At 42.1% G+C, this 18,955-nt stretch overlaps 1 protein-coding gene across 6 annotated transcripts in view; it reads left to right on the forward strand.

Annotated features, from left to right (window-relative positions):
* Positions 1-18,955, forward strand: part of ARHGEF3 (Rho guanine nucleotide exchange factor 3) — a 245,027-nt gene that overhangs the window by 97,415 nt on the left and 128,657 nt on the right. For 5 of the 6 annotated variants that reach the window (XM_053296329.1, XM_053296326.1, XM_053296330.1 and 2 more), the window contains exon 5: positions 5,556-5,618. In XM_053296329.1, coding sequence (XP_053152304.1) covers positions 5,556-5,618 — 63 coding nt within the window. Of the gene's footprint in view, positions 1-5,555; positions 5,619-12,316; positions 12,329-18,955 lie in introns of those variants that run through there. The other variant, XM_053296337.1, reaches the window with a different exon arrangement.

Genomic DNA, 18,955 nt, shown 5'->3' on the forward strand with positions numbered 1-18,955 from the left:
AGGAACATGGCCTATGGCAAGGCATAGCAAAGCCAACCACAAGCCTCTGAATCCCTGCTCTAGGAAAACAACCAACATGGCTATCCCATTTTCCCAATTTATAGGAAAAAAGCAAGATAAAACATTTTACATATGAAAAATGCCCTGAGCTTCTTGGAAGACGTGCAAAATACACATATGATACAATACATTACAGTCGTGGTGTTACTATTATAGTGGTGCACATTTTAATAGTACAGCATTCAAAATGTAGACATCTTGCAATCAACCATATTATCTTTATTGTTATAAAAAATTAGTCACATCAAACTGAGTGGATGACTGTAATGGTCTTATTTATCAGAGCTGATATATGCACATATTTTCAGTGGAATAATAGGTATTGATAGTTATTTTGAAGTAATATTAACCTAGCTCACACAAAGTGGGCCAATAATCCCCTTAATTGCATGCCCAGTGGCCCTATTTGTGTGTGATTTCCCACCACTTTAATAATAATAATAATAATAATAATAATAATAATAATAATAATAATAATAATAATGGATTTTTAGCTATTGCAGATATAGCTGAAATCCATGTTTTACAGAGTGGATGGGGGAAAGAGGAGGAGCATGCACACACGCCCCCACAGAAAGCAACTGTAGGGACCAGAAATGAATTAATCTGACTATAGAGAGGGTGAAGAGGTTCTAGATGTATGTGCAAATAAAATGAGAAATGCTTTTGAATTTGTGTGATTGAGATTAAGGATGTGTGTAGAAGTGTGCACACACATAAGGAGTGTGTGTGTGTGTGGGGGGGTGCAATTTCTCCTGTGACAGTATATTTCATACTAGCTGAACCCGCACAGAGCATCTGTGCGGTAGTTCACTTCCTTTTTGGGGTTAGTTGGGAGAATTTGTTTGGCTGGTCCTCCCACAGCTTTCTCACTCGCTCTGTCCCCCCCACAACAGCTCTCTCGCTCGCTCTGCCCCCCCACACCGCCCTTCTCGCTCTCTCTCTCTCCCCCCTCGGCACCTCTCTCGCTCGCTCTGTCTCTCCCCCCACCATGCCTCTCTCGCTCGCGCTGTCTCTCCCCCACGCCTCTCTCGCTCGCACTGTCTCTCCCCCCGCGCCTTTCTCGCTTGCTCTGTCTCTCCCCCCACACCTGCCTCTCTTGCTCACTAGAGTCTGCGGCTACCACCAGGCCCGCCAGCGTGGGCCGGCCAATTCTCCTCCTCCTGGGTGTGCCAGCCAATCAGGCGTCTCCACAGCCCAGCCAATCAGCTGGGCTGCCGGGACGCATTTTCCCCAGACACACCTAGGAGAAATATATATATATAGATGATAGTATTGGTAGATGGCTATATTTTATATTTGTTCTCTGGGTGAACCAGAGTAGATACATTGGGAATTATTGAAGGGTTTGTTTACTTGCTGACTGGTTCTGGTTCTTGGTTAAAAACTTAAGGGTTTAGTGACATCCTGAATAGACCAATGGAAGAACTCCACAGCAGAAGATATTGGTCAATCAGTTTAATGAGTTATAACTAGACTATGATTGGCTAGCTCTGACTGAAGATTCCAAGGGAATAGGGTTGTTTTGAACAGTTCGTCAGGGTGAGCCTGAGGTGAAACTGGGAAGTGCTGCGGAAAAAAACATGGCCCAGGGAAGAGAGTGGAAAGACAGACACATTAGAGCTGATCTCTGAGGAAGGCTGAGGGGGATCAGATTGGTGGCTTCATTCAAGATGCCTTCAGGAAGCCCAAACTCCTTATCCAGGCAGCCGGCAACTGAAAACCTGCCACGGGATCTTCAGTTATAACTGTAACCAACAGCTAACTGGAAGGCATTAAAAATAAGGTCTGCGTTATGCTTTTTTTAAAAGTTAAGGTGGCTTCAGGGAAGAAAGGGAATCTGGGTTTGATAGGGAGTAGAACTAGTCAAGTCAAGTCTTTATTTTGGTCTTTGACCAGCATAACAACAAAGTAAAGAGTAGAACTAAGACTTGCCATTTAACCAATCCCTTCAGGCTCTTTCTTATTTATGTCTCCTTTTAAACTTGATTCTTTAACACCTGATTGAAAAATTGTGGATTTACTTAATATGTTACACATTTTGTTTATATAATTTAAGTCCCGTATCTCACCAGTGATTAAAACTATGTCTATGATGGCCACACAAATGGCCACCACACATGTGCAGATGCCATTTGTGTACACCTCTCTGAACTCCTTGGAGGAATAATGGGATATAAATGTTAAAAAATAAAATAAATAAATAAATGTATGTGCTGGTGCCACAGAGGGGCAGCTGGGAGACACCCTGCCAGTGTGTAGGCTGGAGGGAGGGGGAGTGCTGGGATGGCGGCAATATAATGTGATTAGTGTATTTACTTATTTATGTTTGTGAATGAAGTGTTTGTTTGTTTGTTTGTTTGTTACTTTTGTATACTGTCCTATTGTTACCAGAACTGCCTCGGAGTGCCGGCTAGACACTTGAACTATGCTTTTGGCTTAGCGTGGGGAATTAGCTTGACTAGAGGGAGCAATTTGGTTCCAGTATCAAATTTGATGTTTTGGAAAAGATGAGGAGGCTGAAATACAATCAAAAAGTGTTATTAAGGGTATATGGAGGTACAGAATATAAGAGTTCAGTTAGGCAAGGTAATATATCTTAGGCAAAAGTATAGATAACAACAATTTAGCTTGAAGTTCTAATTAAAGATTGATCGGCTTGGCTCAGTCGCTTGACCGAAGCCAGGCTTAAGGCATGCCATAGAAAGTGCTCGAAAGCGAGGAGTCTGAAAAGAGGGGGAGGGAGGAGGTTTAGAAAGGGCAAGAGGTTAGTTTACCTATCATTTCCTGTTTAAGTTGGTGTGTTCGTTGCATGCTGGTTGGCCTCTCTGCCATTAGACAAGCAGAGAGAAGCAGGAAAGAAGCGAGGAGCAAAGGGCTACCACCTGCTTGTATGAGAGTCCATAAGACAGTGATCCAAACAGATTCTGAGAGCATGTGCTTTGTCCAGAGGTATCTATATTAGGCTTGTGCCCGAAATGTTTCGGAGGCCATTGTAAAGGCCTCCGAAACGTTTCGGGTGTGGGGGCTGATTCGGCGATTCGGCGCCGGCGGGGGTAGAGCTTTAAGGGCGGGGGAGAGTGTACTCACACACACCCCGCCGCATTTCCCCCGCCGGCGCTCTCCAAATTTTAAGCCCCTCGGGGCGGCAGCGTTCCTCCCTGCCGCCCCGTTCCCCCCGTCGGCTGGAAGTGGCCGGAAGTCCCGAGTGCGCGTGCGCCCGCTGTGCGTGCGCGCACAACGGGCGCACGCACGCTCGGGACTTCCAGCCACTTCCGGCCGACGGGGGGAACGGGGCGGCAGGGAGGAACGCTGCCGCCCCGAGGGGCTTAAAATTTGGAGAGCGCCGGCGGGGGAAATGCGGCGGGGGGGTGAGTACACTCTCCCCCGCCCTTAAAGCTCTACCCCTGCCATGCCGAAAATTTATCATGCACATCCCTAATCTATATATCTTAAAACATGCCCTGAGGCCATTCTGCCTACCCCGGGGATGGCAGATTCCATGAAAGACAAAGAAAACTATTGCCACTCAAAAATCACTCTGAGGGTAGCTTGCCCAATAAAGGCAAGTGGAAGCCATGCAAGTGCGATGTACATATTGAATAGAGCTCCTGGGCTGACTATCTAAAGAACAGGATGCCTCCCTCCAGGTGTGTAGATTGCACATCTCCAATTTTGATGCGCTCATTTCCCTGAGTCCTTGCCAGCTAAGTTGTTGGTTCAAAGAAGGTTAGGAAATGCACTGATTATCTTTGTGTCTTTTGAGGAGTGCTTCACTGTTATCTCCCATGAAAGGGAGGATTCCTTTCTTGGTTAATTCACCTTTTGAAATGTAGTCTGCTCGCTGGCTAGTGTTTCCTCTTGTGAAAGAGAGGGGTGTGGGCATCTCATTCACTCTTTGATATTCTGACCTTGGGGCACGCTGCCTCATGCTTTGCTCATGCTGAGTGACCAGCTGTGGGTCTTGCCAAACCTAGGCAAGGTTTGGGACTATGATCATAGGGACTATTATCCCGCAGTCTCAGGCTATATACTCCTCTAGCTAGCATAATAGAGGTAGAGGTGTGTTCTCTGGGATACCCTGAAATTGGGCTGTCTGGCAACATTATATAAAATCTCAAGACAGTTTACTATCTAATCATATCATAACCCAAACCTAAAAATAATATGAAACAGATTAAAGATAACATAAATAAAAAGTTAAAACTGGAAAATATCATAAGCTAAAAGCCTGATAAAGCAGATGTGTTTCCAAAAGTTGTTTTAAAATAACCAGAGATGAGATTCTGATATCATTTGGGAGTGTGTTCAAGAGTCCCGGGGCAACCCTAGAGAAGACCAACTTTTGGGTCCCCACCAAGACAGCCGATGGCAACCACAGCTGGACCTCCCCCAATGATTTAATAGGAGGCAGGGTTCATGAAGAAGAAGGCGCTGTCTTAGGTAACCTGGGTCCAAGCCATTCAGGGCTTTGTAGGTGATAATCAGCACTTTGTATTTTGCCTGGAAATTAATTGGCAGCTAGTGTAGTTATTTTAAAATAAGCATAATGAGGTATCTATGGGTGGCCCCAGAGACCAACCTGGCTGCCACATTCTGTGGAGTTGGGGTCTCCGAACTACGTACAAAGACAGCCCAATATAGAGTGCATTGCAGTAGTTAAGCCTGGATGTTACTAGCATATGTACCACTGTTTTAAGTTCATTGCCTCCCACCCCCAAATTCCCTCAGCTGGCCCAGAAGGATTCCATGGCTGATGGTATCAAAAGCCACCAAGAGATCCAAGAGGACCAACAGGGTCAAACTTCCCCTGTTGATTCCTAATTGGAGATCATCCATCAGGCCGACCAAGGCAATCTCCAACTCATAGCCAGCCCAAAAGCTGGTTTGAAATGGGTCCAGATAATCTGCTTCTTCCAAGACTGACTGGAAACTGTCATGTGAATCTTTGTGTGAGTCAGTGACGAAAATGAAGAACCGAACTAAGTGAATAATTGCCTTTCACCTTGCAACACAGCAGGATGGTGAATTGTTTGAACCTTTAGAGTAGGATCCAGAAGGATGCACACATTGCATGCATACTCACAGTTTTTCAATGTTAGTCTTTCAGAGGTGACCCTGCATAACTTCCAAGCTGCTCTTTAAACTCTGAATTTAAAAAGCGGGGTGGTGGAATTTGGTGAGACAACAACTGAAGTGTTGCTAGTGTGTGGGTTTTGTTTTTGTCTGTTTTCCCTCCTAAAACTGCTTTTTGAACTAAAGAGTTTTGGTGTTCAGTAGGGGCATCTCTTGAAAGGCTAACTGTGAAAGAAATGTTGTGGATGCACACAGAGTATGAATCTTCTTAGAGACCACTTGTATTTTTTATTTGAAAAGGCCTTTCCAAATAAAGAATACAGATGGTCTCCAGAAAGGCCTTTGTTTATATTATAGTGCAGTATTCTCTTATATTGTCTTCTGCTAAGCTGCAAGCTCTTTTTTTCCTTGTTTTCCAGAAGAAACGCAAACAGAGCACCCAGGATGAAGATGCAATCAGTGTCTGCAGCTTTGACTCAAGTGTGAGTAATTGGTTGCTTGTTGGAAAGAATGTGCACAGCTTTTGTGTCGCTAAAATGAGAATATTGCTCATTTGTGTCAAACTGTTTGGCACAAAAAGCGTTCTGCTTAGCATGTTGAAATATTGCTGACAGACTGAAAATGTTCTATTTTTGAAGCATGTTTTATTCAGGGAAACCGGTTGATGTCCAGAAAGATAGTGCGAATGGAAAACAACAATGCTACACGAGATCCTGCTGATAAATATTAGGCCTAAAATTCTGTATGAAACTCAAGACATTAAACCATGCAGAAACTTATTCTTGTGCCTCATTGGTTTGCTGTGATGTTATTTGATGATGAGTTATAGTGATATTGTCAAATGGTATAAAATGGTGTAGTTTGATACCAATTTCATGATGGTGTTGCTTTAACTTTAGAGGAGTCTTGAATGATTTTATTGAATTAGGGTCCTCTGAATATATTAACTTTATTGGCAAAAAGACAGGATTTATAACTGCCTAATAAAATACTTATAGGTGGTTTGCATAAAATGCAAAAAAATATAAGAACAACTAATTCTAAAAACAACTAAATTCTAAAAACACTGCCTAGAGATATACATATCAGATGGTATAGAAATAAGATAGCTAGATAAATAGATAATTTATCTAATTCAATAAATTGATTGCTAACACTAATTATGTAGGATGAATAATAATACCATTCCTAGAGATGGTCAATATTTGCTTGCTTTTGAGGAGATTCGTTTGAGATTTTCATTTGATAGATTTTCATTTAATTCAGTGTTTATTTATTGTGCTGCATTATCCAGTGTGACTGCTCCTTTTAAAAAAACAAAAAAGCAGAAGGTAGAATCAAAGCCAATGGCAATGTCACCTTGTACTGAGTCAGACTTTTGGTTCATCTAGTCCATAATTGTCTATTCTGACTGCAGGGGTTCGGGCAGGGGTCTTTCTCATCACCTAGAATGCGATCCTTTTAAACTGGATATGCCAGGCATTGAACCTGGGCCTTCTGCATTGAAAGTATGTGCTCTACCATTGAGCTATGGCCCCTCCCCATAGCATCAGTGTTGTATTTAGTTTCTTTGAACAGATAGCCACCTCACAGTTTTCTTTGCTCCTGTCCTTGTCTCTTAGCCACCCCTTTGGAAGTACCCTGTTTCTCTTCTGTTTCCTCGGCAGCTTCCTCTTGGGGCTGGCTCGGTGCCTCCCAGGCCTCCATCTCACTCCCTTTATTCTTCTCAGCCTCTGCATGCTATATAGATATCATCATTGCTGACAGTCCCATTCCTGCACTCTACATGCTCTAGTACTATGGGGCGGGGGGTCTATAGTCCTTGCTGCTAAGAGGTTGGGACACTTCCAACTCATTGGCTGGTGGGTAAACAGTGCTGTGGCACAGACCTCACCTTAAGCCCATGCTGGGCCCCTGCCACTGCTTTTTCCCTATTCTCCCAAGTGCCCTTAGAGATCTCTGCAAATGTTTGTGGAGTCAGAAAAGGGATTTGCCTCCCGATGATAATTATTCTGTTTCAATAACTGAAAGAAGGCAGCATGTTCTGGCCACTTCCTATGACATTCCTATGAATGTGAACTGCACAGCAGTTGTCAAATATCATTTGTATTTAGGGCTTCATTTGATATTGAGCAAGGATTTTTACTTCAATGTAAGTTACAGTCCTGTGTGTACTTGCTAGAAAGTGTATAGTATGCTGTATTTGGACGTAACTCCAAATACAGTAACTCCAAAGGGGTATGACATTAACCCATTCATTGGCACCCACTAGGTAATCTGGGGCAAATGCTATCCTTCAGTATCCAAACATTGTGTGCAGACTGAAATAAATATCCTGATTTTACTGCATTGTTGTGGGAACCAATAAGGCAAAATGTTCATCTTCCTCCCCATAGATGAGATGAACTGCAAATAAAACATGTAGTTCAAATTATTTACTTACAGATTGCAAAAGATGGCTTCACAATTGAAATGATAGATGTGTCCTCTGGCAAACTGAAGGTGACTCAGCTGTCAATCTTGCTCCTTCCCACCCCACTTCTATAAGAACATAAGAATAGCCCTGCAGGATCAGGCCCAAGGCCTACCTAGTCCAGAATCCTATTTCACATAGTGGCCCACCAGTTGCCTCTGGGGAGCACACAGGCAAGAGGTATGTGCATGCCTTCTCTCCTGCTTTTGCTCCCCTGCAACTGGTATTGAGAGGCATCACACCTCTGTGGCTGGAGGTGGCCCACAGCCACCAGACTAGTAGCCATTGATAGACCTGTCCTCCATGAATTTGTCTAAGCCCGTTTTAAAGCCATCCAAGCTGGTGGCCATCACTACATCCCATGGCAAATAATTCCATACATTATGTGCTGTATGAGAAAGTACTTCCTCTTGTTGGTCCTAAATTTCCCAACCTTCAGTTTTATGAGAGGACCCTAGTGTTGTGTGTAAAAGAGAAAAATTTCTCTCTATCCATCCTCTCCACTCCATGCATAATTTAATACACCTCGATCATGTCTCCCCTTAGTCACCTCTTTTACAAGGTAAAGAGCTCCAGATGCTGTAGCCTAGCCTCATAAGGAAGGTGCTCCAGGCCCTGATAATCTTGGTTGATCTCTTCTGTGCCATTTCTAGTTCTACGGTATCCTTCTTAAGATACAGTGGTCAAAGCTATACGCAATACTACAGATGTGGCCGCACCATAGATTTATCTAAGGGCATTATAATATTAACATTTTTATTTTCAATCCCTTTCCTAATGACTCCTAGTATAGAATTAGCCTTTTTCACAGCTGCCATGCACCGAGTCGAAACTTTCAACAAGCTGTTCACCACGACCGCAAGATCTCTCTCCTGGTCAGTCACCAACAGCTCAGATTCCATCAGTGTACATGTGAAGCTGGTCTCTCCAGTGAAGCAAGACTTGCCCTTGCAGAAGCCATGCTGGTTCTCCTTCACCAAGGCCTTTTCTTCTAAATGTTTAACAATTTTGTCCTTAAGTTGCTTTCCATCAATTTACCCAGCACCAAAGTTAAGCTGACTGGCCTGTAATTTCCCAGATCCCCCTGGATCCCTTTTTGAAAATCAGAGTCACATTGGCTATTTTACAGCCCTCATGTACAGAGCCTGATTGGAGGGACACGTTACATATTTTTGCTAGGAGACCAGCAATTTCACATTTCAGTTCCTTCAGAACATTTGGGTGGATGCCATATGGCCCTGGTGATCTGTTAAATTGAGAAGGCATCTCCTCTCCCCTGTGCAAACCCCCATCAGTATCTCCTCTACAGAGAATGAACTACACATGTCTGAACAAGCGGCAATACATGACATATCTGGTTTAATAAGGCCAAAAGCAACTCCTCTGCCAGTAACGGTTTCTAGTGCACCTTCAGCCTTTGTGCCTCTGACATGGAAGTCCCCTAATCAATATGCTCTTTTGCAGGGACTCCATTTGCAACCAACTCAGCCAATTCACAGAGAGCTGACACATTCTTGCGGATTTAGACATGCACTATCAGAGGACTATACAGATTACCTCCGTTGGAAGGCGCAGCAGGAACCTGTTCGCCAACCTATTTGAGTGACTACTGCAACGCAAGCTGCTGAGGTTTTTTCTGTGCAGACAGCCTCTGCTGCATGTCAGATGCAACCATTAGAGCCTGTGCAGCCTTATGCACCTTCCCCTGAGTTACTAAAGGTACCAAAGGTACTGGCAAAGGCATCAGGTAAACAAAGGGAAAAGCAACTTCTCCTCCAGTCCTGCAATCATCATCAGAGGCCGGAGGGTACTCCTCAGAGTCGGCAGAGTCAGATTCTGATAAGGCTAGCCACCGGTAAGACCTACCCTCAGATGTGCATCCGAGATCGTCCACATCCCTGCCAGAAGAGCTAAAGGCCTACCATGCTCTTATCAAGGAAATTGCTGAGCCTCTGTGTATGGACTTAAGGATGCCAGAGATGGAGCTAAAAGATCCGGTATATAAAATGATGGCAGTGGCTAAATCTTCATATCCAATAGCCCTCCCTATGATACCAGTTATTGCCAAGACAGCCTGGGATGTCCCCCTGACCTCTAGACCTACATCAAAGCACCTAGAGAATTTATACAGAGTTCAGGAAGAAGATAACACTTACCTGTTGTGTCACCCGGTGCCGAACTCTGTGACAATCGACTGTGCGTCGACTGCAAAAGGAGGTTGTCAGCACACAACACCATCTGACAAAGAAGGGAGAAAGATAGATGTGTTAGGCAGGAAAATATATACTACATCTAGCCTGGCAATCAGATTCTCAGAGCTGTATGAGAAAACAACCTCAGTTATAGACAACAGCTCAATGCTTTTAAACACAGCAAGATATAAATTACTTCAAGTTGCAGGCAGTTTTTCTGGCTCTAAAAGCATTCGAGCCCATGCTTAGAAACACAGTGACGCAGGTGCAGGTGGACAATATGACAGCGATTGCGTACCTCAACCAACAGTGGGACATAGTTTCTGGCTCGATGTGTACGCTGAGCATGCAGATATGGGAATGGTGCATTGTTCATGCAATATATCCAATAGCCTTACACATAAGGGGTGTGGACAACATATTAGCTGACAACCTCAATCGAACATTGCATTACGACCAACGCCACGAGTGGGAGATAAAGGATTCTTTATGTGGGGACGTCCAGCAGTGGACTTATTTGCAACTGCTGCCAACAAAAAATGTCAGAAATACTGCTCATGTGCAGGAATAGGCATAGGATCGCTGGGCGATGCATTCCAACATAGATGGAACAAGAACCTCCTGTACCTTTACCTGTCACAGCCTATAATCAACTGAGTTCTAGCTCAAATTCTAAAGAACAACACAACTTGCATACTGGTGACGCCATGGTGGCTGAGACAACCATGGTTTGCACCGCTGCTTTGTCTTGCAAAGGGAAACTACCACAGGTTCCCACTTATCCTGGACCTTCTGGTGTGAGAGAACGAAAGGGTACTACATCCAGATGTAAAAACTCTATGGATGACTGCTTGGAAGATCGGATTTTAAAAAGAGTACTGTTGAATAATAGTCTATCTACTCAGCGCAACTATAGCAGCAAGTGGAAACGATTCTCTAGTCATGCTCAGAAGCAGGATTTTTGCCTGTTAAAGGCCATGGTGAAGCAGGTGCTTCTATACAAGACCTCGTTAAAAATGAGAGGATTAGCAAATGTATCAATAAAGGTCTATTTGGCAGCCATTTCTTCTAGGCACAAGGGGTGGGAACAACTGTGTTTTCTCATCTGGAGTGTAAGCGATTCATGAAAGGACTCAACAATCTATATCCACCAATAAAGCAGCCTATGGAGCAGTGGAGCTTATCTTTAGTTTTGTCAACATTAACGGAAGCTCCATTTGAACCAATGGAAACTGTAAGTTTGAGGATGGTCACACTCAAAGTTGCTTTCCTAATCACTATCACCACAGCTAAGCGTGTGAGTGAGCTGACAGCTTTGAGAATGGACATACCATACACCCAGTTCTACCCATACAAGGTTGTCATGAGCCTAAACCCAGACTTTTGCCCAAAGATATTTCTGAATTCCATCTAAGCCAGGAAATTATCTTAGCAACCTTCTTCCAAAAACTGGAAACAGCCTTGGAAAGGGTGCTGCATTCTCTGGATGTCCGCTGGGCTCTCCTATATTATATAAAGAGAACAAAAGCAATAAGAAAGACAAAAAAAAATCCTATTTGTAGCATACAAGAGGAAGAACAAGGGTCTGGCAGTTTCGAGACAGAGAGGCTCTTCTCACGATCAGTGAGAAGAGTCTGGATGGGGTTTGCAGGGAGAGCGGGCTAAGTCTTCTCCAGCACCAAAGTTCAAAAGCGTCAATACTTTTTCTATCTTGCTTCTTCAAAGTCCAGCTTTCGTATCCATAGACTGTCATGGGAAAAACCATTGTCCGAATGATTCTAATCGTTGTAGGCACGTCACGGCATCTAAATATCCTTTCCAAGGCCTTCATTGCAACCCTACCAAGTGCTAGTCCGTGGCATATTTCTTGACTGCTGGATCCTTTACTGTTGATGGTCGATCCTAAAAGGCAGAAGCTATCCACCACTTCAGTGTCTTCATTATAAATTCTGAGGCTGGTTGCTGTACCTGTTTAGTCTTCCTTACGTTTAGTTATAGTCCCATTTTTTTTCACTGTGCCTCTTGACTTTCATTACTAGAGCATGCAGATCATCTGCATTCTTGGCTATCAGAGTGGTGTCATCAGCGTAGCACAGGGAGATAATGAAGAAAATAGGGAAGAGTGGAGCTGGGGCCCCTCAGGAGCTCGGGGCCCTGGGTTCTTTGAACCCATCCACTCAACTATAGCTACACCCCTGTGGTTTAGAAAGTTTCTCTCAGACTTTCACCTAACTGAACAGCGTAGTTTCACAGACTCTTAAGAGGTTTGTTAGAACTAATAATCTTTTGCGTAATGGTATAATGAAATTGTGTTCTTTCAGTACTGCATATTCCCTAAAAGTCACTGAATGTGACTGAGATGTGGACACTTGGGTTTTCATCATTTTATAAATACAATGCAGAAACAATAATATCTGTCTCCAATAATATTGCTTCTTCTGTCAAAACAGGGGCATTAATGATGGACAAATTGAAAGACTGACAAATCAATAATGAATGCATATGGCATTTTCTCCTGGGCCCTCTAGTAAGTACAATGCAAATGTTATAAAACTGTGCATGTATCTGCACAAGTTGTCAGCTGCCTGAACAATTTTTGATTTAGCTCAATTACTATTTTCAGCTTGAGAATATTTCTTCCTATTGTCTGGTACAACTAACAACATAATGTTTCATCACTTAGAAGCACTTGTAATTCCTGGAAGGCAGATGCTATCTGTGATTCATTGTGGTGTTTCCTAGAATTAAAAAAATAGTGAAATCTTATTATTATACTTTCTTATTTAAAATTGCTTTATAGATCTTAAAACATGTTTGTAATTATTTAAATGTGTTTACCCCACTTTTAGCACAGCAGCAAATTGGCTTACAAAATAATAATTAAAAAAAATTATTGCTAACTTGGCAAAGAGGCACCTTTTAACATGGTGATTCTCTTTATTTAGCAGGGGGAGAGTAACTGGCCCAATTCACCCCCAGCACAGTACCTCCAGTTACTGTTGCTGGAGTCTATTTTATGTTTCTTTTAGATTGTGAGCCGTTTGGGGACAGGGAGCCATCTTATTTATTTGTTATTTCTCTGTGTAAACCGCCCTGAGCCATTTTTGGAAGGATGGTATAGAAATCATCATCATCATCATCATCATCATCATCATCATCATCATCATCATTCATCTGCTGGAAAACTCATCTCATAATGAAAGACCCAGCAAAAGGTGCAGTTCCAAGTAATTATAGACCGATAACCTGCCTGCCAACCATAATATGGAATAATAGCAGATGAAGTAATGCAACACTTATTAACTAACAAACAGCTTCCAGTTAAACAGAAAGGAAATTGCCTGAACATCAGAGGCACAAAAGACCCGCTGCTGATTGACAAAACGATTTTAGAAAATTGAAAGAGAAGAAAAACAAATCTAAGTGCTGCATGGATTGACTACAAGAAAGCCTTCAACTCATTGCCTCACACATGGATACTAAAATGTTTAGAAACAACTGGTGTCAGCAAAAACATTCAGATATTTATTTATTTTTAAAAGCAATGAGCATGTGGAGTACACAGTTAACAATCAATGGTGAGACACTTGGACAGGTTAGCATTAGAAGAGGTATTTTCCAAGGGGACTCGCTATCCCCTCTGTTGTTTATAATTGCCATGACCCCACTTTCACAAATACTAAACAAAACAGGCCTTGGATACCAAACATCTAAAACATCAAGTAAAATCAACCATCTGCTGTACATGGATGATCTGAAGTTGTATGGAAAGTCCCAGTCAGAAATTGAATCACTGCTAAACACTGTCCGTATATTCAGTAGCGATATAGCAATGGAGTTTGGACTAGACAAGTGTGCTGCATTAATAATGAACAGAGGAAAAATAAGAAAAACAGAAGGAATAGAACTGCCCAATGGAAGCAAGATCAAGAACCTGGAAGAGAAAGAACATTACAAATACTTGGGCATTCTTCAGGCTGATAACATCGCACACACTGAAGTTAAAAGAAAAATTGGAAGTGAATACATCAGGAGAGTTAGAAAAATCCTCAAGTCCAAACTCAATGGTGGGAACACCATACAAGCCATAAACACCTGGGCTATACCTGTTATCAGATACACTGCAGGGATAATAGACTGGACCCAGGCAGAGCTAGAGACGCTAGATCGTAAGACCAGGAAAATCATGACCATCAATCATGCTCTGCACCCCCGCGGTTATGTAGATAGGCTATACCTCCCTCGAAGCTATACCTCCCTCGAAGCTCAGGTGGAAGAAGAATGCTGCAAGTCCATCAACCAGTAGAGGAGGAGAAAAGAGGCCTTGAAGAATATATCAAGGACAGTGAAGAAGATGCACTTCAAATGGTCAATAACGTGAAACTATTCAACACCAATGAAAGAAAGCAGGCCTACAAGAAAGAACAAGTCAAGAACCGAGCAGAAAAATGGAGAAATAAGCCCCTGCATGGTCAATATTTGCACAATATAACTGGGAAATCAGACATCAGCAAGACCTGGCAATAGCTTAAGAATGTCAACTTGAAGAAAGAAACAGAGGGTTTAATACTGGCTGCACAAGAACAGGCACTAAGAACAAATGCAATAAGAGCAAAAGTAGAAAAGTCAACAACAAACAGCAAGTGCCGCCTTTGTAAAGAAGCAGATGAAGCAGTGGACCACCTAATCAGCTGTTGTAAAAAGATCGCACAGACTGACTACAAACAAATATATCACTGCAGATTGTCCAAATAAATGGCAGATATATTATTTATTGCCATCTATCATTTCACTTAGTAGTGAGTACCTATATCTAGCAATTAAACATTAAAACTGCTTGTATAATATTTGTCTGAATAGTTCGTCTTGCATTACATTATTCGCAATTGTGCATGGAATTTTAGTGGTTTTGGAGTTTAGTGTGTTTTAAGTTATTAAACTCTTTAAATGTTTCTTCATATACTGACTAACATTTCATACAGTGAATTACACAGATGGGTGGGTCCATTTCCATTTAGCATATATATCCATCCACACTTGGTGTCTATGTATAAAAATAGAATTGTAATGTATAATGCATCTTGGCAATGCCAGACTGCCTACCTTTTCCATAATAGTCTATAATGATGGAATAGTTTCCTGCCAGTCCTTAACAGGATGCACTGAAGCATTGCTCATGGTCCTGCCAGTTCAGAACAATAGAGATACTGGGCATTAAAAAACTTTTTAAAAGTCAGTTGGATTTAGGATGTGTTAGAGAAAGAATCCACATTTTAGCTCATTTGGCAAAATGATTGCAGGTTTGGGATGTACATTTAGAAATGGTGGCTTCTTGTTTGAATGTATTGCAGATAATCTTAGACTTATAGCAGATACAATGTTTTATTTTAATTTTAGTACGGAAAATGTAAAAGAGAATACAACCTTTTGAATACTGTGCTGCAGCCTTACATTTAAGGCTCCACACAGGGTGAACAGCACAGAGAGTGTGAACTTGAATCTGAACTTGCATGTATAACCATTTCCCTGTATAACCAAGCCCCTGGTGGCGCAGTGGTAAAACTGCTGCCCTGTAACCAGAAGGTTACAAGTTCAATCCTGACCAGGGGCTCAAGGTTGACTCAGCCTTCCATCCTTCCAAGGCTGGTAAAATGAGTACCCAGAATGTTGGGGGGCAATATGCTAAATCATTGTAAACTGCTTAGAGAGATTCCAGCAATAGAGTGGTATATAAATGTAAGTGCTATTGTTATTGCTATACACTATGGATGGGTTCTGTTACAATGGCAGTGTAATCTTGCCTCGTGGGATTTTCTTTACTCTAACTTTCTGTATAAATTATCACACTTATAACAATGTTTAAATAATAAATAATAAATTTTTAATTCAAAGTTTATCTTTCTGTTGTTTGATTGTGTTAAAAATGTGCAAAAAAGGTTATAGACTTGCTCAGACTCGAGTGTCTCAAACTGAGGGATTTTCTCAGTTGCTGGGTTGTTTGCTTTAGAATTCTTTCTTTTCCCACTAAGATCCAACCAAAATCTGGAATCTCACAGTTCTATATCTTGATCTTTCTTGGCTGGTGTTGAGACAGTCTGATATTTCTGTCCCTTTTTCTTGTAGTCTGAAATTAGTAAGTATAGGCTTATAAAACTACTAGCTAGTCTCATGGAGCTCTCTAGGCAGGGGCCGTCTTATGCAGGCCTCTGGATCTTCTCTGGATTGTGTCTTTTTTACCATATATGTTAGTCCCTACTCAGCTTGCAGCCCACTACTGGACAGGCCTATATCATCTAATGTTTTAACCATTAAAAAGCAGTGGTTGCACATGCAGGAATCTTCCTACCTTGCTTTTCATTCAAGTTAGATGGGAAAGCAGAGGTGTGTGAGGCATGAAAGCCTGCACATTTTTAGGAACAAGAGATAGACTAGCAAACTCAGCATTCCCTATCCCCACCCCACCCCCACCCCCCGCTTGATCTTGTGACACATGAATGTTGTCAAGGAGTGTTTGCTGGGATCTCCCAGTTCTACTTATTACAAACACAATGTGCCGGTTCAAATGATACCTTCTCCCCAAGAACTGCCCATGCAAGTGGGGTGGGATGCACTGCATCCATTCTGCCATCTTTCACAGATATCTTGATGTCTTCTAAGCACATTTGTTTATCACATGGGAGGGCTGTTCATCTGAACTGCTGCTATACACACTACCAAAATATGGGTTGCACATAGAATGGTGGTCCAGACAAACTGCTCCCCTCACACAATGAAGAAATGTGCAGAGACAACATCGGGCATTTGCAAAAAAGCATCAGGATAGGTGTGCTTCTGATTGTTGTCCTTAATCACGTGAGTTGGATCTGGGGCTGAAAGTATCATCTGAACCGGCCCAATGTGAATATTGAAGTTTATTATTTGTTTTAAATTGTTTTTAGTATTTGTTGTTGTGAACCACCCTGAGACCTTGGGTTAGGGCGGTATAGAAATGTGTTAAATAAATAAATAAATAAACAAACAAACAAACAGATAAATAAATAAGACAGTAATGAAGTTTCATTAGGATTATTCCTAGCACAAACCAATGCATTCAGGGAGTAGAATAGAAGTGCTACTGTGCCATCATACCCACCCATATTAGGCTTCTTTTCCCATTTATTTATCTGGCCATGGAATCCTGCCTAGAGCTTCTCCAAATAGCCAAGGTATTTGGATATTTGACTATGTCCCCCTTTAGCTTTCTGAAAGGTCAAGAATTTCGTCATTGCATGATTCCTTTCTGCTGAACTTCCTGCTACTTTACTCTTATTAACCAACTCTTTACTATTGGTTTGAATCAAGTCAAAGATAGTTAACCTCCGTATTCCTTCCTCAACCTTCTGAAAGTTCATAGCAAGTTGTCAGGAATTCGTTGGTGATTTCATGCTTAGCATAGTCTGTTGGCAAATATTAGAGTAGTTGCAGTTATCATGATAGTTGTAATACCCTTTTACCACTAATGCCTGCTTCTTTGAAACATCTGTAATTTGTTTCAGGAAAGCACCATCTGCATGATATAGCAATCTGTAGTAAACTCCAATTACAATATTGGTTTTTTATTTCCTTCTCTCTCTTTTTCTTTTTGTGGTGGTGATGGTAGGTAAGTCATTTCCTTCTCAATTACCCAGATGTTCTCCACTTACCTAAATGCTCTCTAGTGGACTAGCATGTTCATTCTCCTGGATTAAATCAATTAAAATAGTTGTTAAAAAATAAATATCAATAAACATTAAAACTTATCAATGAAAAGCCTGATTTAAACAGCTGTGTCTTCAGCTGTTTCTTAAAAGCACTAAGAGATGGGAAGGATCTAGTTTTCTTTGGGAGCATGCCCCAAAGTGTTAAGCTAACCCACAACTTTCCCAGATCCTCCTCACTGAGACAGCATTCAAGTCTGTTTTTTGTACTTCTCTTCAGGCTTTTCTTTGGTCACCCACATGGTTTAGTCTCAAGCCTTCAGGTATATCAGGCTTCTGAAAAAGACCTTTTCCCCTGTCCTTGTGGGGTGCAACCCATTTTATGCTGGTCATCCTTCATGAAGGAATCCCAGAAAATGAACTCCTTTCAGAACCAAATGTTTTATAAAACTGTGTAGCTGAGCAGTGGCCAACAATTGCGGAGGTGGAGGGGAAACACTGTTCAAGTGCAATTCAAATATTTAATTTTATCCATCTTTACCTACAAAACTGGTTGCCACTCTTAAAACTGGACAGTACTTTTCAGTATGCTAGAACTGCACTGCATTGGCTGTACAAACCTATAATAAAGTTTTCCCACATTAATTTAACAGTAGCCCTCTTCAGACTATATATTTTTTAAAAAGGGATGTTGTACATGTGTTCAGGGTCCCAGTAGCATACTGGAAGGTCCTGCCCGGGCTCTGAGAAGCCTCACACTGCTGCTCTGTGATGAAGCTTGTTTCCATGATTGGAAGGGTAGGGTACTCCACCCTTCCAATCATGGAAACAAGCTCCATCACACTTGTAGTGTTTGCCTCTTCAGTCAAACACTTGAAGTGTGGACAGAGTGGCAGTGCGAGACTTCTTAAGCACATAAATGTGGTGGGGGGAATTCCGATGGGCTACCATATGTTGTATGCTAGTACAACGTCCTTCTTTTCCTAATATCTGAAGAGGGCTAATATTGCAGAAGTAAGGTAGTGCAAAAGAAACACTGTCAACATAATTTTTTTCAAAGGTAGTGCTGGTGGCCATTGAAGGGCCCTCCCTTTGGTGGTCTGTCCTCTCCTAAAGCCTCAGTAGTGGAGGGGAGGGGGGTTTCCTCCCTCCTCGTCATCCACGTCTTCCTTCTCCAGGTGGGCATTTTTCTTCTCCAGAGACTTTTACACACAGCAGGTTTTACCGCGAGTTTACTGGGAGGCATTTACTGTGAACTCAAAGTTGTCCCAAAAAACCGACATACATAATGGATTTGTTTACCCTGGATATAAATCAGGCTGCACTCCAATGCACTATGAAAAACCCGAATTGTGTGTGAACTGCTACCCGATAACTCACAGATACTTCGGGGTGTGTCTAGCCAATGCGTGAATACACACCCTCCATTCTGGAGGAGATGCGAGTTAAAGGGCTTTAAAATCCCTATGTGAAAAACT

Source organism: Hemicordylus capensis, chromosome 2 (assembly GCF_027244095.1).
Source record: "Hemicordylus capensis ecotype Gifberg chromosome 2, rHemCap1.1.pri, whole genome shotgun sequence".
Taxonomy (NCBI): Eukaryota; Metazoa; Chordata; class Lepidosauria; order Squamata; family Cordylidae; genus Hemicordylus; species Hemicordylus capensis.